Here is a 21,503-nt window from a genome sequence, read left to right on the forward strand (position 1 = left end):
GCCTGATAAACAACAATATTCATGTCGATATGTGGGTCTATCCTTAGTAACTGAAACGATTCCTTCCGTGCTTTTCGACCACAAAACTAATATATATGTACCACGTGCTCCAGCGGCAATGGAAATTTTAAAATTTTAATGGTTTAAGTCCAGTACCGTTAACTATACAGTTTAAACTGAGAATAAGAGTGCCAGAACTCATATGCGCAAAATTGTATTGCTACAGAAAGTGCCATATATTTCTCTCTGTACACTGTTTCGTTTCTTTAAAAAATGAAATCCGTTAAAGATTCAAATTTTGGATGAGAGCAGGATGTATGTGTTATTTCAGAGTGGCCAAGTTAAGTTAAGTTTGTCCTCGGTATAGGTATGAGGGTCAGGCGGTATATTTTATTGATAAATTTGTGGTCCGACTGACAACAACATAAAGCAAATAACAAAGTCGACATAAAAGGAAACCAAATGTATTTAACTCTCTTAAACGGAACTGGCTATGTATTTAGTGTGGACGGTACGCAGAAAAGTCGCTTTTGCTCAATGGAAACTCACTTAGATCCCGAAATTTCTTAGATTACATGGAGCTGCGAAGTAAACATCGGCTAATGGGTGCTCTCGTAGGCACGGCCAACACCAAAGGCTGGAGCATCAATCAGTCCAGTGGGTATAGATCCGTACAGTAACAATTGCATTTAAACAGACACTCTTCTTCCCAGCTCTTCCCGTAGAACTGACGAAATTCGAGACACAGTTGATCCTGGACGAGGGCTTAGCTTTGCTAGTCAACAAATCAAAAGCACTTGGTGCATCTCCTATGCCAAAGGAGCTGGAGGAATATAGATCCGAACTTGACAAGCGTTTGGAGGGTCAGGCGAATGCCCTGAAGTCAGAGAAACTGCGAGAGACTGAGCGTTATATGGACAAGATTCTGCTTGGAAAGCGCAACAAGTTGTTGAAGCAGGGTCTAGCTACAAAAGGTAGTGGTATACACTCTTAAAAATATGTTTGTATTCCATCCAAAATTCTGCCACTCAGCTGGTGCCTTAGTCAGCGAGGATGTGCTCAAGGAAGTGGCAGACAACTTTGAGTTTGATCTACAGAACGCGCTGGTGGAAGTTCCCTGCAAACACCTGATCAAGCACAGTATGTTTTGTCTAAAGATCGAAATTCCTGTAACTATTTATTCGTTACCAACAGCTGCGCAAATCGTTCCTGAACCACTTGTGGACACCAGTTGCGCCAGATACCGAATATTTCGCGACCTCTGGCTACGGGGAAAGTTTGTAACATCCGGCGAAGCATTTGGCGCAGATTTTCTAGTCTATCCCGGCGATCCTCTCATCTACCATGCCTCGCACATCGTGATTGTACAGAGTACCTCACTGATAAGGCCCTTGGACTTGATTGCCAAGGTCCGTCTATCGGTGATTGTAAACAAGAGCTGCGTGTTTGCCCATGAGAAAAGAGGTAAAGGAATCACCTATCAAACGGTGGCCTGGTGCAATCCCAGCAAATAAAGCGAGTGGCGAGTAAATCCAAACTATTGAGGTAAACTGGATAGAACAACAGATAGCCTCTCGCAATCTCGCTCTCCAACCACTCCTCTCCTCATTTCTTTGTCTTGCTCAGAGCAGAAAAGAGCAGGAACATTGCCGTTTCTGATGTCTCTGGTTTAAGAGTGTGTTGCAGTGCACAAGTTAAATTCATTTACGGCATGCAGGGTGATGTGAAGGGTTCTGTTCCGTGCGGAGCTCCAGTGGGAAAGAAGGCAAACACTATAGTTTTGCTTAATTAATTAGTGATGCATTCGTTGGTCTGGCAAATGTGATTATAATTTAATGACCCCAAATTAAAGCCTATCCACACCCAGATAGGCAGATAGGCCACCCATATTTGATAGGCATTTGTTTTCTAAAAAATTGTGTGCTGAATTCATTGTGTTTCTTTCGTTATTTCTTGGTTTTTTTTTAACATGTACATGTGTATAAGCAATACCATCGATAAGCGGTCGGACCGGGCGTGGCGTGGCATGTGGGGAAGGCCAGCCAAGTCGTTCCGTTCGAATTTCAGTCGTACAGTGTCACTCTGGTGCTTTGAATCACATTATATAGATATCTCCCCAAGCACAGAGGAGAATGTTTATTTTGAGGCAAATTCAAATCAAAGGTGGCCCACTGTCATCTGCACACGCTCATTCTATAGTATATCCCTCTCCATGCCGTTTTGTTTGCCGAACACGAGAAATCACCAATACCAACTAGTGCCTCACTCTCCACTATGCTCTTCGTCTCGGGAAACATAGCATTGCCAGCTGTAAAATACGCTCACTTTAAATGCTGATAGAAACGTTAAAGGCCTTTTGAACAGCGTACAGGCAAAATGTGAATTTTGTTGTGTAAAATAGGTTTAAAGTTGTCCCTTGTAAACCAGCAAACTTTAATTATGCGCCAATAACAAGGGATGCCTTCCAAATAAAACTGTAAATAGGCATTGTGCCCACAGTCCACAGTGAAGCATTTCTCGTTCTCTCATGGTCCCCGCCACAAACAGCATCAAAAGAGAAAAAGTTTAATCTTGAATACGCGCCGTGCTGCAACTGGGTTTTTTCGGGTGGGTGCTCACTTATTCTACTGCTTCTCAGCGCTCAGCGCACTCAGAGACAAACAAAACAAAACCCTGGCCTCTGAGAGGTGGACAACATGGATAGAACTCTCCCTGGTACTGGATGTTACTCTACTCAACTCTCCTCTCCTTGTGTCTCCAAGTCTGTCTGTTGGAGAAAAGCAAAACAACGGAAAGCGGTCTCTGCTCTTAAGCGGGACTTGATCTGCATATAAAAATAGGGTCAGAGCTATCTCTGAGATATGTCAAAAGTAACAGGTGACTGGGAAGGAGAAAAAGAGAATGCAGATAGCGTAAGAGCGAAAGAGCCGGCTTTTCTCTCGGATAGTCGTTATTATTGTTTACAGGATCTGTTGATATTTAGCGTTCTGGCATCTATCCAATATTAAAAAGTCGGATTCCTATTTGAAATGTGAACAACTGTTTATAGATTTAATTTTGTGATTTTAAATGTCATCACTATTTCTTATATTCTCCAAGAAATTGTCATCGCACAGATGTTTCCAAGCGTCTTCTTAATGTGTGCTGCAGGGAAACAGTATTTCCATTATTTAATATTTACCACCTTTTATAGTTTTGTTTACTATCTTGCTCCGCTCAATGACTAAAAATACTCTTCTCTATGAACGTTTCACTTAAGTCCGCTCGCATCTGGCAATGCCGTTTGTCAACTGTACTTCAAGAGCGTTGCCAGCCAGCGCTCACACAGATGCACTGCCGAGGAATGACTAAGCAAGGTTTGACCCTCCCGCTCTTCAGCTGGCCAAAGTGGTTTTCCACCCTCGCTGCCCTGACACATCACAAACAAACTCCCTGAAATCACCAAAACCGCTTCCTGAGTCGGCCACACCTTACGAACAAATATAACATGGAACCCACCACCACCAAAGCGACGCGTGTGCATGTATTGAGCGCATGACCAGAAAATATTTTCTCCCCCGTATAGAGACAGAAAAGTCGCCGCGCTGGCAGCAACAGAGCAGAAAACGTAATTCGATCGAAGCGATTTACTCAGCAGAGCTCATTGCGAGTTTTTCAGTTGGCGAGTGGACAGTTAAAAAGAACAGAAAGAAATAAAAATCAAGAGTCAGGAGAAGTGAGAAGTGAACGAGAGGGGAAAGCACCAACTGCAGACGGGCAGATTTTCTTTGCGCTCCGGTGAGAAGATAATTTCAGCAATAAAGTGTGCGCTCCGGGAGCGGGAAAAAAAACATAAATAAGACCAAGAGACACTAGCAATGAAACGAACGTTTGTTATAAAACATTTAAAACGGAGAGTGGATGGCGAGAAAAACGAAATGCGTGGCTCAGGGCTTGACTGTACAATTGTGGATATACATATGTGTTTGAGTTTGAGTGTGAGTGTGTGTGCTGCGCGAGTGTCTGTGCCGTTTTCAATGGGTATTTTCGTGTGTTGGCGCGCTATTTTTGTGTGATTTTCCCAACAACAATATTTGAAACAATTTTTCTCCCCACGTCGAAAAAGTCATGCTTTATGGCGGTGGGGTCGTACGGATAGTTGGTTGTTGGTTGGTTGGGGGGCGCCCAGAAACAAATTCTTGTGAGCGCTCACACATGAGTTGTCTCGCTCTCACGGGGGCTACAACTCTCGCGAGAGAGCGAGAGCACACGAGTCGGGTCTGTAAGTTACACTAACATCTGGTTACTCTTTACATTTTTTCAGTTTCGTGAATGTGCCGTCAAGAGGGATAGGGATTTTAGGATTCGCGAATCCTGAACTAAATATTTTTTCTTCGTCCCCACTTTTCCTCCCATTGCTGAGTGAACAGCCGTCGTGTTGGAGACACACAGCAGTGAATACAACCACAACGCTGGAGAGGAACAACAATTGTTGGACTTGGACACGACAGCCCTGATGTCGTTGCCAATGAATTCGCTGTATTCGCTCACTTGGGGCGATTACGGCACGAGCCTGGTATCGGCCATACAATTGTTGCGCTGCCATGGCGACCTTGTCGATTGCACTCTGGCCGCCGGGGGACGCAGTTTTCCGGCCCACAAAATAGTTCTCTGTGCCGCCTCGCCGTTTCTCCTGGATTTGTTAAAGGTAAGTGAGAGTAGTGTGTGCGGAGAGAGAGAGAGTTGCGTGGATTCGTGGCGACATAACCTCAAACGCGGCCAGTCTGAGATTTTGACTCGCGTACAGTTTGTAAACAGAGAAACCCCTCGCAAAAATAGGTTAATGTTTGGAGCGCGGCTCCCTCAAAAAGCATTCAGAGAAACTTACTCACACACAAACAAACACATGCACACACTTACAGATGGCAGAGCATTCGCTCTTCCCTGCGCTGCTCTTCTCTGCTCCAAAAATACAATTCTCCGCCTCATACTTTCTGTTCAGAGAATTCGGTACAAGTTTTCCACTGTCAATTGAGTTGAATGAGTTGCGCACTCTGCGCCGCCACCGTCGCCGACGTTCCCAATGCATGCCCCTTCTGGCCCACTCACAGCTCTTATTTCTGAACTGCTTATCAACTTTTCTGTTTTTTTGTTTAGTTTTTTTTGTATGTACTGTTATTACATTTGAGAGAGTGAGAGAGCGAGAGAACGGGAGGACAGTGAGAGGCAGAGTGATGGAGAGTGTGAGAGAGCGAGAGAACCAGTCCGTCAAAGCAGAAAAAGCTGCTGCGCCAACTTTCTGTTCGAATGTGTTAGAGCGAGCGCAAACGAGAGCGCCAAAAGCATCGAATCGAAGCAACAAGACGACTGCTGCCAGTGTGTTGCTGTAGTTGGTGGAGCTTTTGCTTTTGCTGTTGTTGGGTGCACACGAGCGCGACCTCTTTTCTGCTGCTGCTGGCTGAATGTACAGTTGAACCTGTCGATGGGGGGGGTTTGTTAAACAGTGAGTCCAAGTTTTATAAATGTGTAACACATTCATAACCATGTGTTTAGATTTTGTATAGATTTTCCTCAGGCTGCTTTATCGAAAATGACATTAACGTGTACCCTGGATACCCGCGATTCAGTCGATTCCATGTAACCATTGCGACCCATGGTTAGGAGCCCTCTGTTATCATACGGATGACCAATTCAGAGCGCTGCGGCCAAACACCTGACGCCGGCATCACTGAAAAAAGTAAACAGAGCGTAATTTTTAAAAACGGCGCTCAGAGTAAACGGCGGGGAAATGTCAAAATGCTGCTCTTATTGTTGCTGTGAACTCTGCAAGAGTCCAAAATCCGTCGGCCGACGACGAGATGTGCGACGTACTGATCTCGTTACACTCACACACGCGGGTAGAACACATAGAGGTTTCTCTTTGTTGCTCCCGCTCCCTCGCAGCGAAATGCAACTGAGAAAAATCGATGAGCATGTGAAATGGAATGGTGGTGGGTAACGTAGCATGGAGAGGAGAGGCATCGACCACAGAGCAGCAGCAGAAGTAGTGTAGAGTTCAAAGAGCGCATCATGGAGTGGGAGCGGGACAGGGAGCAGTAAATGACATTTAAAGAGATGGCATTGGTTTTGCTTTGCAAGGCACGACTTTGAGCAGCGCTTGCTAATTAAACGTGTCGTGCGGGCGAGTGAGAAGCGGCAGAGGTGTGTGCTCTTTTGAGCTCAGTTTTCTTTCGTCAGCATCTCCTCGTTCCATCTCCTACAATCCTGCTGCAGAGTTTGAAGAGCGGGAAAATTAATAGCCGGCTGGTTTTGTTATGTTTCAGTAAGTAGAGAGAGAGAGTGGCTGTCTCTTCTTGAGTTTCTGCGAGAGGATGAGTTGTTGTCTGTTTTTGTTTCGATTTGGCATGCCTATTTCAACGCACTGACGCGCTCATACCCTTCAAACGCAACAGTTTTGTTGGCATTGATTTAACAAGATGTTAATTTTCTTTTATACAGGGTTGAGACCATTTTATCCATCACAGTTATTTGTAGCGACCACTTCTATAATTATAATTATAATTTTGTAATAATGCTATCTTTCATATTTCATAGAACACACCATGCAAACACCCTGTGGTAATGCTAGCAGGCGTCAATGCCAACGATTTGGAGGCACTGCTTGAGTTCGTCTACCGTGGCGAAGTAAGCGTCGATCATGCCCAGCTGCCCTCTCTACTTCAGGCTGCCCAGTGCCTGAATATCCAGGGACTGGCCCCTCAAACTGTCACCAAGGACGACTACACCACTCACTCGATCCAGCTGCAGCACATGATACCCCAGCATCACGACCAGGAACAGTTGATAGCGACAATTGCAACGGCCCCCCAGCAGACGGTGCATGCGCAGGTTGTCGAGGACATTCACCACCAAGGACAGATCCTTCAGGCGACCACCCAGACCAATGCAGCGGGACAACAGCAAACGATTGTGACCACGGATGCAGCTAAGCACGACCAGGCGGTAATTCAGGCCTTTTTGCCGGCACGTAAACGGAAACCCAGGGTCAAGAAAATGTCACGTAAGTGTAATCAGAGACCCCCAGTGAAATAGATTTCCTCACAAAATCCTTCCACTTTAGCTACGGCACCGAAAATCAGCAAAGTTGAAGGAATGGATACGATTATGGGCACACCGACATCATCCCACGGCGGCGGTGGAGTAGTCCAACAGCAGCAAGTTCTCGGCGAGAACGGATCTGAGGGCCAGCTTCTCACATCCACTCCCATCATCAAAAGCGAAGGGCAAAAGGTGGAGACGATTGTAACAATGGATCCGAACAACATGATACCGGTTACGTCGGCAAATGCGACCACAGGCGAAATCACGACGGCAGCAGGCACCACGGGCTCGTCCGGAGGTAATACAAGCGGCACGCCATCCACGACAAAGGCCAAGCGAACCAAACATCCGCCCGGGACAGAAAGTGAGTTAGAGAATTCAGCCAGAAAGGGATTCCTTATTCTTATGCCATTATTTTCGATTCAAAGAACCACGCTCTCGCTCTCAATCGGAACAACCGGCTACATGCCCCATTTGCTATGCCGTCATACGTCAGTCGCGGAACCTGCGGCGCCATCTCGAGCTGCGGCACTTCGCCAAGCCCGGGGTGAGGAAGGAGAAGAAAAGTAAGTCCGGTAATGATACGACACTAGACACCAGCGCCGAGCTGAACACTACAACAGAGGGCGACACAACCGTGGGAGAAGAATCAGCAGAATCGGGCATGACTCCAACGAGAGTGATATCGAATGCGTCTGTCTCTGGATCGGCCACCATCTTGGCGCAAAGTGTGCTTCCCCCGCAACAGCAACAGCAGCAACAAATGCAGCAACAGCACCATCAAACAGCGCAGCAGCACATGTCCACGTCAACAATGGCGGGTGGAGGCCAGACACACATTATGGGCGTCAATATCAAGCACGAGGGTGGCAGTGGGGCCGGCGGGGCGCAGCAGGGCATGCAGAACGTCATACACATTGTTGGCGATCAGGTGTTCATGCCGCAGCAGCAGCAGCAGCAGCAGCAGCAGCAGCAGTAGCAGCATCCAGATTACTGCCACCTGCCGCCTGTCGCGCCTTTCGTCATTCCACCCATCAACACACAAACACAGCACACTCATCCACATGTACACTCGCACACGCATACACAAACGATTTGTAAATAACACCAAAAGCAAAAATCCCCGTGATCTGATCCGATTTGTCTTCATATCCCGTTTAATTTTGTTGTAGCTTTTTCAAATTCCATTCTTCAGCCGAAAAATAGTATGCACTATTTTCTTGCAAATTTCCATGGAAAGATAAAGAGGAGAATTTCAAAAAATACTCGATTTAATTTACTTAAATAATTGTAATTAGTGTCGAAAAAATATATTTGTTGTAAAAATCCATGTACAACTACAATCGCAGATCGAAATCATTTTAAGCTGCTCTTTTTAACTATTATATAATCGATTGTTTAATTAATAAAATATTATATATTTTTTTATATAACAGACAAAATTAATCACTGCCTGTGGCACGTTCATTTTTTGTGTGCCATGAAACGTTTTTTCCATTGGCTTTTGTTCTTTGAGCAAGAAAATATTGTTTTCTATGAATCCTAACAATTATTATCCTAACCCTAACTTAAACAAATTTTAAATAATTATTCATGCTCTGTGCTCGCTTGATGTTTTGTCATCTTTAAAATTAGTTTTTTTCTCTTTGGTTTAATTAAAATGTACATTGTGATCCCGCCATGTAAAAGTTTCAATCCCAAATGTTTCCATTTCGAATTTACATTTCTGCATCTTTTTAACTAACCTTTTTTTGTTTTGCCAATTAACCGTGATTGTGTGTTAGTCTATTGCCACAATCGATCTGATCCAAGATTCCTAACACTAATCCCACACACATCCATGTCTTCATCTACACAAACATACGTACATTCATACTTGTGAACCTTTCGCCTACTTGTTGTAGCTCTCGAAGGTCGCGCTGTTGTAGGTCGTCCCCATGTCTGTAGCCTTATCTTTTCAATTCGCCTTTTAGTAGCTACAGGCAAATGCAAATTCAATCTTTTCAACTTTTCTTCCTCCTGCCTTCCTTTCAGCATCCAGTGGCAAGAAGTCGGGTAGCGGCACATCTGGCTCGGGTTCGGGGTCGGGCTCTGGTTCAGGCGGGAGTGCAGCTCTAAACTCGAGTGGAGGAGGAGTGCCCCAGGTACAGACGGTTCAGTCCCTTCACACGCTGCAAGGTGTGCAGGTGAAGAAAGATCCCGATGCCCAACAACAGCAGCAGCAACAACAACAGCAGCAGCAACAGCAACAACAACAACAGCAGCAGCAACAACAGACAATGACAGTAACAACCACCTCGTCGGGAGGACAAGTGCAGCAACAGCAACAGCAACAACAGGTTCAGGTGCAACAGCAGCTGCAACATCATCAGATTATAGATTCGTCTGGCAATATAACAACGGCAACGACGAGTGCCCAGGCGGCGGCTGTGCAGCAACAGGCGGCGGGCCAGCAGCAGCTGGTGGCCCAGGCGGCGGATGGCAGCGAGAGTGGGGCGCCCATGTCGATTGCCCAGGTGCAGACACTGCAAGGTCATCAGATCATAGGCAACTTGAATCAGGTGAATATGACTGATTTCCAACAGCAGCAGCAGCCACCACAACAGCAAACACAACCCCAACAGACACTCTGATGATCGGACCGGACCGAAACGTAGAAACTATTATAATATTTGCGTGGTTTGCGTAGTTCAATTCTAAACAAAGGAAAATCATTACTGGCTCTTGATGGATGGCCGGGTTCGAATCTGTCTCCGTGCCATCCACTGGTAGCCTCTAGTTATTACCATTTTGTTGTACAATTCTATTGCCTTAAATGTTGATTTTGCTCTACATAAACATATCTATTTAGTTTTGTTGCTAGATTTATGTTTAATTGCGCTATGGTTATCGGATATGGTTATCTTTATATTGCTATATTAATTCTGGTTGGATTGACTCATGTCCCAATGCTAAAGGTACGCTAGTCAGACTCTGAATACTTCTGAAACCGCCCTTGAGATCAAGAAAACTTGCAATATTGTTGTGTGTCTCTCATAAGGCCTCAGTGCTAGGTCTGCCTGTCATTGAGCTTAAAACAATTTAGTTAAATATTCGTACTGATCTTTCAAAGAGAGCATAAAGATCCCAAATAAATCATCTGTAGAGAGAATATCCGTGTATAAGAGGTTGCTCAATTTGGTGCCTCATTCGTGTCTGTGTATATGTTTGCCCACCATCAAAAGTCAATCAACCATTCAATATTCTTTGGCTCTATTACGATCTATGCGCTCTAATTATAATCTTGAATCCAACAATTTTTTAACTTTCCTAACCTTAGTAATGATTATTTTTCTTGAACCTTAGACCCCACCACGGAGCTCGTTCAGATAGATGGAGTGTCTCCTGAAATTATGATTTAATTGTGTAAATTTGAGCGCCACGAGAATGATCCATCTATCTGACTATTGTAAACCTATATATTTTAAGTCTTTTTAAATACTTAAATAAAATTTAATTTTATTTAAACAAGAAAGAAACACCAGAAAATAAACCAAAAACTGTTTAAGCAAACACAAGATTTTCAAAAAAGTAGATTTTCTATTTTGAGCACTTTATTTTTTCTTAATTTATAATATTGGGCATGTGTACAAAATTAAATGATTGCATTTTGCACGCTAAGTAAAGTACTGTATAAACAGGATTCTCGTAATCATATTAGACTACTTATTGGTGACTAACTTTACTAAAGAAGGCACTCACTACAGCTCCTCATAACACATAACCAGATCATTAACGAATCGTTTTATCTTGTCTTCTTCTCTTTCTCTCGCTGGCTCGTTAATAACTCACAATCTAACCAAACCAAATCGTTCCATCCAATCCATCAACAAATCAATCAAACAATCCTCGACAGGGCAACAATAAGAACATTTTGGTAAAGAAAGTTTTCATTTTGAAAGGCGGTAACAATACGTAATGATGATCCAACGATATGACCAGCGGCCCTGGAGGAGGCGGAGGGAGTGGGCAGCCGGCGCACAGTAGTGCAGCGGCAACAACAGTGAGCAGCAACAGCAGATGCAACACACCATCGACAGCAGCAGCAACATCTTCAACGGCAACAGCATCCTCCGGAGGAGGAGCATTGCAGCGTCGCATACTGCGCGGTCATGCAGCGCAGACAACCAGCGGCGAACGTGTTCTGCTCATCAACTACGTGCCCCAGTCGGGATCCCAAACGGGATCGGGAGCAGCATCCACATCGGCTGGCTCAAACCAAAGCACGTCCCAATTGCCCACTCGTAAAGTTCTCCAGGCCAGAGCCACGGCAGGAACAGCAGCGGCAGCATCAGCTGGGGGAGGAGTAAGTGCATCCCCCTCGACTGTTTCTGGAACATCCACATCCACGCCAGCTGTCTCTTTTGCCGGTTTGGGCTCTGAGGTGACGGTTACGTTGACGCGAACCAACCAGCGCGCCAGCGTCACCAGTGTCACCGCCGCTGGTCATATTGTACGGAACCAACAATCAGCTTATCACCACACAACGACCACCGCCACATCATCGACATCGACCAGCACGACAGCCATGCACGAGCCGATCCAGCACATAGCAACGCCAACGACGCCACCACCACTCGTTTTCACTCATCATCCGCATCACATCCACTACCATCAGGAGGATCAGCTGGTGGATCATCATCAGCTGGAACAGGAGCAGATGAATATCGATCACAATCAGCAGACGGAGGCTGATCAGTTGATCGAGTACGATGGTGGGGGAATCGAAGATCAGCATCATCAGTTGCAATTGCAGGACGATCTCCACGATCCGCAGCAACAGCAGCAACATGAAGTTGTCCAAGAGGTTTATCTCCAGTAAATTACATAATAATTACAAATTACATATAATATGCATACATATAGAATATATAAGTCTATAATTATATAATAAAGTTTTAGCCATTGTGAACTCTTAAAATGTGTTGCCAAGAGATGGTTTTAACGTTGTTCATAGCTTTATTTTGGTCATTTTTTGAAAAAAAGAAATTTTCCAACACAAAGAAGGTTATTCTGTTTTAAGACTTACCAAAATCGTACATTTATAATTTTGTTGATTCACATTTTTCTCGACGGAGAAACCTACTCCATGTAAGCGGAAGATTTTGGGAAAGGCCAATTTATGTACTGTACATACACATATTTAATATTAAATATATCTGTACTAAATCTGATCAAATATAGAACATAGAATGTAATGAATACAATTTTTAGACTTGTATATGTACATACATATATAAACATATATTAGATATATGAAGAATGTAGAAAAGAAAAGTATTTACAATTGAAAATATTAAATTCAAATTTGAAGAACGAGATGGAAATTATTCAATTAACTAGTTTATAAAATAGACAGATTATTTTTGTACCATACGAATATGTACCGATTAATATAAAAACTAGTTTACGAACTGGCCATCTGCACATTGTAAATAACCAGTTAAGGTGATTTATTTATGGTCTAGTTGCAGATCAACAGCAGAACGTACATATAGAAACCAAATAAATTTTACTATGCAATATCAACTTCACTATAGAAAAAAACCGGAAAATCTCACACATATTGAATGCGGTTTTTTAAACTTAGCTTAAAAGTTTAGGATTGCAAGTGTAAAATCCCGACGCATGTGCATCTTATATGCAAACAAGCAAAAATATTGATGAAACCCGGCTTTTGGGGCTAAGGAAATAAAGCGACCCGGTGTACTAAAAATTAAATGTCATTGAATTTGTGTAATTTCGCGCAACTTTATTTGTGGTATGGCGGTATACTAGAGTTTTAATGAAACCAATAAAACCTATACTTACCTATCGTTTGAATTGGTTTCTAATTTCGTATGTCTTTCTGACCTTTTGTGGAATCCAAAGGTATCCAAGAAAGGTATCTTCCGGTTTTTCGGTAATATATTAGTTGTTATTTTCAATACATTAAGCCCTTCCAGAAATGCCAAATAATGACACATTAAAAAATCCAATTAAATATATTTATTTATTATTATTGTTTTGTTGCATTTTTAACTATTGCCTATGTTTCCTTCTAATTTACAAAAAGCCTTTAAACAACTATTTATTTAAATATATACAAGTTCTTTAACTTTTTTTTATACAGGTAGCAAATTAAAAAACTATAAAATGTTACAAACTACTTCTATTTCTCGTTTTCAATGTACAGGAATAGTTTCATCCATCGAATTTTGACCTACTTAGAATCGTTAAGCTTTAAAAGAAGCGTAGCGTCTGCAAAGTTTCGTTGAATGCACGTTTAATTTATGATTACATTTTCAATATCTACATTAAATATTTAGGTATTATTGTTTTTAAGAATTATAATCAGGCACTAGCTAGAAAATGCATTTCGCTCTAAACTATACCCACTACATTTATATGTTTGTATATGTAGCAAAAATCTGCTTTGTATCAGGTTTAAAATTTCATAAAATTCAATTTCGAAATGTCAATATTATTGTTCCAAGTTATCTTATAACACTTTTGGACCTGAATTAAGTTTTTTTTTCAACACATTGAACACTATTAGTTATTTATTTTGTTTAATGTTGCTTTGTTTTATTTATTTTGTATATTCAAGCAGAAATCTAATAACTCTTAAGTACCAATTTGTGGCTTGGTTTATCATTCGCTAGCATTGGATTAGGTTTTAATTTGTTGTGGGCATAGCTAATCACGATTTGAAATTTATAACCACGTATTTATTCTCTATTACGAGTATTTGTCCTTTGTTTTATAATCTCGCATTTTTTATTTTGCACTTTTCATAAGGCGACTGCTGGCAAAGCACTCGCCAAAGAAGCGATCCAATGAATGATACAAATGCGGGCGCACATTAGACAGACCATGATCCTCATCAGCATAGCTCTGCAAGATATATTCAGTATTCATAAATATTTAACGAGATCTGCTATATGTACATATATGGTATAGATAGAAGGCCACTCACAATCTGCTTGAAGAGTATATCGTGACGCTCCAGGTTCTTTGCCAGAATCATGGCCTGTTGGTAGTGCACATTGTCATCGAGTGTGCCATGGACGAGCAGATATTTCTTGCCCCTCAACTTTTGGGCACGCGTGCTCAGCCTGGAGTTGGCATAGCCCACCTCGTTGGTATTGGGCAAGGCCATATAACGCTCCGTATAAATGGAATCTACCAAAAAAGAGGGTTTTATTTTAGATAGTCTCACTAAGATGGAGGGTTTACGTTCACCCACCGTAGTAGGCCCAATCTGTGACCGGAGCTATGGAAGCTGCACACTTGAACACTTCAGTACCATCATTGGCCAAAGCCATGGCCGCCGCATAGCCACCATATGACCATCCCCAAATGCCAATATGCTCGGGGTCAATGTAGTTGTATAGTTCGGTGAGGTTTCTGCAATTTGGGGTATTTGTGAGCCATGAGCCAGGGAGAGAGACACCTGAGGGTTAATTGCGGCCACACTTACTGAGTAACCGTGATCTGATCACTGATCTCCACAGTGCCCAACTGTAGGTAGATGGCATGCAGCAGACTTTCGCCACGCAGTCCCGAGCCACGCCCATCAATTTTGGCATAGATCACCGACTGGTTCGAAGTTAGATAAGTGCCCCAGTCCAGCATCCATTTGTTGGTTACCTAAACAGCACATCTCAGAGTGTTACTTACGATTATTTACGAGTAGCCCCCCGCCACTTAAACTTACGGAATACGAGTCGGGTCCCCCATAGACATCCACCAACATTGGATATTTGGTTTTGCCGCTGGTATCTAAGTTGGGAGGCAGCTGTAGGAGAACCTTGGCCTGGAAGCCGCCATCAATGTTTACCGTCAGAATCTTGTGGGAGGGCAGGGCCACACCCTTCAGCTTGGTCCGTAGTGCCTCATTAGTTTCCCAATCGAGCATATTCGTGATGACAACCTGAGCTGTAGGTGGTATATAAAATTCGAAAATTAAAAAGGATCTTATTCCAGAACGGGAGTGCCAGTAGCAAGTCTGTATGTACTTACAGTCTACATATTTCCACTCATATAGGTGGGCGGTGGGGATGCCAGGTCCCAACGAGGTAAGTACCAGATAGTTATTGTCATTGAACGTCGCCGAGAAGTATGTCTGTTCCACATCCCCCGATTTGATCAGTTTGCAGGTCAAGCACTTGGCGTTCTGCTTTGCCTGGGCTCTAATGGCATACAGATGCAACTGCTCTGGGTGCTCCTCAGTGTTGGCTGTGTAGAAGATCACATCGTTGGTGGCGTCCCAGTGAAGAATACTGTCCACCACGTACTTTCCCTCGGTCAGCGGCTCGAGCTGCTGCTGCTCCGTGCTGCCCACACTTGAGCTGAGCAGCTGCAGATGCTTGTAGTTGTTGTGGGGCAGGACGACGGCCAGGCGGGATCCGTTGCGGTTTCGGAAGGGGGCCGTGTAAAGATCTACCCAACCAGTTTTTGATTCTGTGCTATATATCTACGAGGGAAAATAACATAAAATAGCTCTAAAAGTTATGTCGAGCCCTAATCTCTCCGACGCACGATCCATCCGATCACTCACCACTTTCCGATTAAGTCCATCGAAGGTTACCACGTAAGCGGCATTTTGAATGCGATTCATCCAGATGGAGAGGACGTGTGCATCGTCCACCCAACTGACGACTGTGACAATGTAATCCGTTTCCGTGTTGAGAGCAGGTGGGACGGGCATAACAGTGATGAAGTCCCCACCGGAGGCCGCACGCACTAGATCGACCATGACCAACTCAACGCGAGGATTTGAGGAACCCGCCTTGGGATAGGCAATCACCTGATGCAGGGGGTACTGGTAGCGAAGATCGCCTGCCTCGCCGTAGTAGGGGAAATTGATGAGATGCGTAGACGAGTCATCGAACTTAATGAAGGCCAGCTGAGTGCCTGAAGGGTTGAACCAGGTAGCCACATTGGAGCTGAAGACCTCCTCCTCATACACCCAATCCGGAATGCCGTTAAGGATGCCGGCCTGCTCGTCGCTGGTTATAGCTATCTCCGGCTCCAGGGCGCTCTTCTTGTAGTACAGATTGCGATCGTAGTTGATGATGAGAGCATTGCCTACCGGCGCCCACTGTACCATGCTCAGATATAGCTGCTGGTTCTGAATGGTCAGAGGCAAAATCTTGTTCGTGCTGAAGTTGTATATATCGTACTCGGCCAGGAAGCTGTACCGGAAGTTCTTCTTGTAGTTCTTGGCCAGGAGCAGAAGATCCCCATCCGCGGACTTCTCGTACAGCACGTAATGCGCCGCATTGTGGAGCAACGGCGTGCGAACTCCTGTCTTGACGTCGTACTCCATGATGGACTGGGATTTGGTTAGAATAATCAATGTGGATTATTTGAAATTGCTTTTGTTGTTATTCGCACTTACCGCATTATCCTTATAGAGCACAGTGTTACCATTGCTCCAGCTGCCATTAAAGCGCTTAGCATATAATTGACCGCTCAGCACATCCTCCAGATCTATCCCATTGCTTCCAGAGTTGTCGGAGCTGCTGCCATTGTCCTTATCCGTTTTGAGGATAAACACGAGGGCGGTGGCCAACAGAGCAACGGCAATGACAGCCGTTACAATGCTGAGAATGATCCGCACTCGTCGCTTTTTTTCCTTGGAATACATGAGGTTCTTTTTTTGGGGTGGCGTGAAGGAGCACACAAAGATTAGTATGTGACACAAAATAGTGAAATCTTAAGCTTAAAAGAACGATAGGGCGGTAAGAATTCTCCCACTTGTGTTTTACTTTCAGTTCTGAAAGTGGCTATCCTAAATATCCCTTAATATATTCCACCTAATTCACAGAGGAACAGCTTTTATTTGAAAGACCATTCCACACTGCAACGATCTTCGATGGAGTTCATTAACCTCTTCTTCGACTGTATGCAGGGAAATCGGCTTTCGTTTAGATTTTATTTCCGCCATTTCCTTAGTTAGCCGACTTCTCAGCCAACCAAATAAGTGCAAGTTGGCAGGGGGAAATGAAGCCACCAGAGACAAATTGCGCATTTGGCCAATTTGGATACAATCTTTCTGGCTAATCAGAGACCCTACTCACGTCCAAACGAATGTAGGAGTGTGTGAGCTTTTATGGAAAGTACGGTTGCGCATGCGCAATGACTTTTTCTTTCCCATCCCCATCTTTGAGCTCCACTCAAAGCCGAAAACCCAGTAAAGTGCACAATACTAGCAGACAAAGAGAGGAAAGGCAGCAGCTAGTAGCAAATGAGCCCCGAAAGTTCAGAAAACAGAGAGCGAAAATGAAAGTAGTTTTGTGGTTAACCAACTCCAGACTGGGTCGCCGCAAACTGGTTTATGCTCTGGACAGTATACATAGAGTGAGAGAGGTGCAGACAGTCGACTCGACCGGACTGCCCTGGTCGGGTAACTGCCGCATGACGTAAGCAAATAAAATCAGAATTGGTGTTTTACATATCGAGTAACTTCAACTTGTCTCTGGGGACTGCCAAGTTTGCATTTTCTTTTACATAATTTTAAATTGCGTAAGCTACAAATTTCAACTGGCCGCGACCCAAAGAGACAAAGAAACGAGAAGGGACGTGTGAGACTCAGGCACTATATCTGTACCTTATTGTTTTTTATCCGAATTTTACATTTGACATTTTACAATCTTGCTACATCTATCATCTACATCTAAATAACTTCTCACGCCAACACGCTCTTTTAGAACGCCCCCCTTCCCTACAGCCGCAAAAAAGCTCCTGAACGGGGTGGGTTTAGCCACTGCCAATTAGTTTCATCATTCTGGCTATAATAATGATAATGCCTGAGTACCGGGCATAACAGTTGTGACGCGTAAGAAGCGTCCCACACGTCCCTTCTCGTTTTTAATTTTTCATTGAATTGAAATAACGAATAATTGCTGAAAGTTGCCATTAAATGGAATTCTTGCCTTTTATTCGCTTTGCTACATATGTATGTATGTATGTACATACAGTGCACTGTACACATACATACATGTATATTTATTTGCTGGTCATTTTCTGTTCGATCGTGATCGTTTTGGTTGACCACCTAACAGGATTCGGTGTTAGATTCCACAAACACATTTTTATAAATAAATTGAATAGAATTCGTGTTCTCGTGCTCGCAATATTCATTTCAATGGGCAAGTCTACGTATATTGCCTTTGCTTGATTTACCCTTTGTACACATGCAATATACATACATATGTAAGTCTCTTGCTGCTAAAACCTTTCTTGAAAAACCAGTTTCAATTAACTTTTGGCAGACAGTGCATATTATATACCGCCATGGAGGCGCAACTCACAATGTGGAAGACGAGCAACTTTTGATATTTGCTCTTTAACATGAATAGTGTCACTACTTTAACACTCTTACTTTATCGGAGACTCCCTGTAGAGTGCGATAGAAAAAAAACACAAGGAAAGGTCAGACAAGTCAGGGGAGCTAGCCAAAAAGGCAATAAGTATTTTTTCCAGAACTGCCAAAGAATGGCACCTAAAACCCAACGACACGTGTTTGAAAAATCCCCATTGAACATGGACGTAGGCCCTAACTCCACCCAGTCTCTTTTGGCAGACAGTCATAAAATATAGCTCCGTGGAGGCGCAACTTGCAATGTTGAAGACGTGCAAGTTACAACATTTGTATGTACATGTGTGTAAATATGTATGTACATGTGTACATACGATTAATGGCACCTTTAGGGTTTCGGTTAAGGACAACTGAGGCTAGTGCGATACATTCAAAATGGAAATTATTTTTTGATTTACCATTCCTTAATTTTTTAACTCTCTTTCGATGACAACTTTTGGCGACTACGAGTGCGAAGAAAGAAAAATGCACTATAACCTAACCAGGTAACCACGTTTCACTCACAAGTCTAAAGAACGATTTATGATTAAGAGACGCCAATGAAAAAGTCTTTGTCTTTGAGCAGAGTTTTGTATAATCTTTGTATGTTAACTTTCCCATTTCGTGTTACGCTTGACCGAAGCCCATCATATCGATGTAAAGTCTTCTATTCATACTTCTGGGAGTTACGAGTACCATTCAATTCGTTGCACAATATGGCGTAATTAGTAAGCTCAGCTGTGCGCACATGTTCGAAAACCCCCGTCCTCTTCTGCTATTCCACAAACAATTTTTGATTCATTTAATAATAATAAAACTGAAAGGTTTGTGAGAGCAGAGAGTTTGATACAGAGCCCCGAACGCTACCGGAATCTTTTTCTGTGCTTCCGGCAATTATTTGAAGTTTTTCACGCTCCTAAAGTTCATTTTCTGTTTGCCTACAGATTGCCATAAGCTTCTCGTTTTTCCGTTTTTATACCCGGTACTCGAAGAGTAAATAGGGTATATGGTATTTGTGCACAAAGAGAATGTATGTAACGCATAGAAGGAAACGTCTCCGACCCCATAAAGTATATATATTCTTGATCAGCAACAATAGCCGAGTCGATTGAGCCATGTCTGTCTGTCCGTCCGTCCGTCCGTCTGTCCGTCTGTCCGTCTTGTTTGTCGGCTAGTTTCTCAGACTATAAGAGCTAAAGCCACCAAATTTTGACACCAGACTGCTGTATGCTCACACTGAAACCAGTGTATTTAAAAAATGAGCCCCGACCCCTTTCGCCCCCGCAAAAAGGCGAAAACCTCCCAAATCTACAATTTTACAGATAATTGAAAACTAAAAACGCCATTCCGTAGGGAATGACCATATCTATCAGATCATCAATTGGGATCCAATTGGATCATTATTATAGCCACAACGGAGAAATTAATTTGAAGTGGCCAAACCCACCCCGTCCCGCAGCTTATATTTGTTTTTTACACATTCTCTCATTCACATTCTGCTTCGCGCAGTTTATGGCCTCTGCCCCTGACACGTCTCTGCCCCTGCCTCTGCCGCGACTCTGCCCTGACTCTGCAGTGTGTGTTTCTAGGGGAGGGTGGCGAGCTAAAGGAGCGTGTTGGCGTGAGTAGTGTTGTTGATGTATATGACAGATGAAGAAAAAATGTAAAATTTGACAAATAACCGCTAAGGTGCAGATGTAGTACTGAGTACCGGGTATAAAAGTTGTGACGCGTAAGAAGCGTCTCACACGTCCCTTCTTGTTTCGTATCCTTTTGTTGTCGCTCGGACATAATCGCCGTGATGTGAGGGGCTTTAAAACTATTTGTGGCTCTTGACCGATATCCTGTGGTAACCCATTCCAAATAGTTGTTTATTTTTCCTGGCCTTGGCTCGTATTGTCGCTATCCTCACTTCACAAGCATTTTTTGGGGATTGTTTTATTTTGGTGTTTTTTGGTGTGTTTTAGCTTTTGGGTTCGCCCTGCTGACCGGCCTATTTTTCTTACCAAATGAGAGCACACTTTAACGTGTTGAGCAAATTAGGTACATAAACATGTCGCGCCCAGGGGGTGAAAATATTTAGCTTGGGTCTGGGGAATGGAGTTTTCATCAGGATTAATTTAGGCAGAGCAGGAAGATGGGGCACCTACTCAATGTACATTGCGGCATGTGCCACAAGTCTGCTACTTGTGGATTGTCAAATTGTCTCAAATGTCGTAGCTGTTGTACTTATCTTGAGCTTATCTAGTTGACATGTTCGGACGATCAGATGAGGCACTTATTGACATACCAATTTAATTAAATAACAGCCAAGAACTATCAAGACTATTTACATTTAAATTTGAAGAAGTTGGTTCTCCTTCTTCTCTTACCCGTTACGTTAATGCTCAATGCTGTAGGAACTACCTACCTAAACATTTTACAGCCTCCTAAAAAGTAAGCGTAGAAAGTCCGCACACACATCCCTGCTATCATTTCTAAATACGTCATTTCTTTTCCTCCATCTGGATGGAATCTTGTTTACTTCCTATCTATAAGAAAGGTACCAAATCCAACGTAAGAAAATATAAAGGTATGTCTAAGTTATCCGCTATTTCTGAAATGTTTGAGAAAATTTTAACTCCGCAACTTGCAACATCTTTGCGAATCCCATATCTCCAGCTAACTAATCTTTTAGAGTTCACCTCCGTTGTCCTTAAAGGCTTCCTATGTAACTTGCAGACGGATGTTATTTACACTGATTTCAGTAAGCCATTCGATTCCGTAAACCACTCACTTCTTGCACAAAAGCTTGACCTTGTAGGGTTTTCGCCTAATCTTTTGAGATAGATGTGTAGCAGCTTTTGTTCGAGGTCCTCCTTCAAAACTCCTTCTCTTTACCTGTTATGGTCACTTCTGGAGTACCACATGGTAGCCATGGAGGCACCCGACCTTTCACACTCTTTATTAATGACCTTCCTTCTGTATTATCAAACTTTCGAGTGTCCAGTATAAGGACCCTTAACCTCTTATTGGCTCCTTACACCTTCTGCGGTAG

General features: G+C 43.3%; 4 protein-coding genes across 9 annotated transcripts in view; 3 read left to right on the forward strand and 1 right to left on the reverse strand.

The window, feature by feature from the left end:
- Positions 1–393: 393 nt before the first annotated feature.
- LOC117895084 (tRNA-splicing endonuclease subunit Sen34) lies at positions 394–4,388 on the forward strand. 2 transcript variants are annotated; one of them, XM_034802480.1, is made up of 6 exons: positions 394–511; positions 571–657; positions 714–974; positions 1,033–1,140; positions 1,195–1,515; positions 4,304–4,388. In XM_034802480.1, the coding sequence occupies exons 1-5, from the start codon at positions 463–465 to the stop codon at positions 1,512–1,514; spliced, it is 825 nt and encodes a 274-aa protein (XP_034658371.1). In that variant the 5' UTR covers positions 394–462; the 3' UTR covers position 1,515; positions 4,304–4,388. The 2 variants fall into 2 exon arrangements, with proteins under 2 accessions (XP_034658371.1, XP_034658372.1); XM_034802481.1 differs by lacking the exon at positions 4,304–4,388 and adding an exon at positions 1,627–2,082.
- Positions 4,389–4,460: 72 nt separating this feature from the next.
- On the forward strand, positions 4,461–11,089 carry LOC117895081 (transcription factor GAGA). 4 transcript variants are annotated; one of them, XM_034802475.1, is made up of 6 exons: positions 4,461–4,687; positions 6,574–7,039; positions 7,100–7,444; positions 7,509–7,742; positions 9,115–9,641; positions 10,976–11,089. In XM_034802475.1, the coding sequence occupies exons 1-6, from the start codon at positions 4,496–4,498 to the stop codon at positions 11,036–11,038; spliced, it is 1,827 nt and encodes a 608-aa protein (XP_034658366.1). In that variant the 5' UTR covers positions 4,461–4,495; the 3' UTR covers positions 11,039–11,089. The 4 variants fall into 4 exon arrangements, with proteins under 4 accessions (XP_034658366.1, XP_034658365.1, XP_034658367.1 ...); XM_034802474.1 differs by having other exon boundaries at positions 7,509–7,646; XM_034802476.1 differs by lacking the exon at positions 10,976–11,089 and having other exon boundaries at positions 9,115–9,915.
- LOC117895083 (mucin-5AC) lies at positions 11,030–12,040 on the forward strand. The gene has a single exon (XM_034802479.1). It carries the CDS (start codon positions 11,054–11,056, stop codon positions 11,939–11,941), a length of 888 nt encoding a protein of 295 aa, XP_034658370.1. The 5' UTR covers positions 11,030–11,053; the 3' UTR covers positions 11,942–12,040.
- Positions 12,041–13,871: 1,831 nt separating this feature from the next.
- LOC117895080 (venom dipeptidyl peptidase 4) overlaps positions 13,872–21,503 on the reverse strand; it is a 46,515-nt gene continuing 38,883 nt past the window's right edge. For both annotated transcript variants that reach the window (XM_034802470.1, XM_034802471.1), the window contains 8 exons: positions 16,505–16,759; positions 15,662–16,438; positions 15,124–15,577; positions 14,819–15,039; positions 14,582–14,751; positions 14,348–14,508; positions 14,078–14,283; positions 13,872–13,995 (listed from right to left, as the gene is read on the reverse strand). In XM_034802470.1, coding sequence (XP_034658361.1) covers positions 13,879–13,995; positions 14,078–14,283; positions 14,348–14,508; positions 14,582–14,751; positions 14,819–15,039; positions 15,124–15,577; positions 15,662–16,438; positions 16,505–16,759 — 2,361 coding nt within the window. In that variant the 3' untranslated portion in view covers positions 13,872–13,878. The remainder of the gene's footprint in view (positions 13,996–14,077; positions 14,284–14,347; positions 14,509–14,581; positions 14,752–14,818; positions 15,040–15,123; positions 15,578–15,661; positions 16,439–16,504; positions 16,760–21,503) is intronic.

The sequence above is a fragment of the Drosophila subobscura genome, chromosome J (genome assembly GCF_008121235.1).
Source record: "Drosophila subobscura isolate 14011-0131.10 chromosome J, UCBerk_Dsub_1.0, whole genome shotgun sequence".
NCBI lineage: Eukaryota > Metazoa > Arthropoda > Insecta > Diptera > Drosophilidae > Drosophila > Drosophila subobscura.

What these genes read in the sequence shown, in the direction of transcription:
- LOC117895083 (XM_034802479.1), top strand. Translation starts at nt 11,054, where the DNA reads ATGACCAGCGGCCCTGGAGGAGGCGGAGGGAGTGGGCAGCCGGCGCAC.
- LOC117895084 (XM_034802480.1), top strand. Translation starts at nt 463, where the DNA reads ATGTATTTAACTCTCTTAAACGGAACTGGCTATGTATTTAGTGTGGAC. An exon ending in CTATGTATTTAGTGTGGACG is followed by an intron (nt 512 to 570) that starts GTACGCAGAAAA and finishes GAAATTTCTTAG; the next exon opens with ATTACATGGAGCTGCGAAGT. An exon ending in CTGGAGCATCAATCAGTCCA is followed by an intron (nt 658 to 713) that starts GTGGGTATAGAT and finishes TCTTCTTCCCAG; the next exon opens with CTCTTCCCGTAGAACTGACG.
- LOC117895081 (XM_034802476.1), top strand. Translation starts at nt 4,496, where the DNA reads ATGTCGTTGCCAATGAATTCGCTGTATTCGCTCACTTGGGGCGATTAC. An exon ending in ACATCCGCCCGGGACAGAAA is followed by an intron (nt 7,445 to 7,508) that starts GTGAGTTAGAGA and finishes TTCGATTCAAAG; the next exon opens with AACCACGCTCTCGCTCTCAA. An exon ending in AGAAGAATCAGCAGAATCGG is followed by an intron (nt 7,743 to 9,114) that starts GCATGACTCCAA and finishes CCTTCCTTTCAG; the next exon opens with CATCCAGTGGCAAGAAGTCG.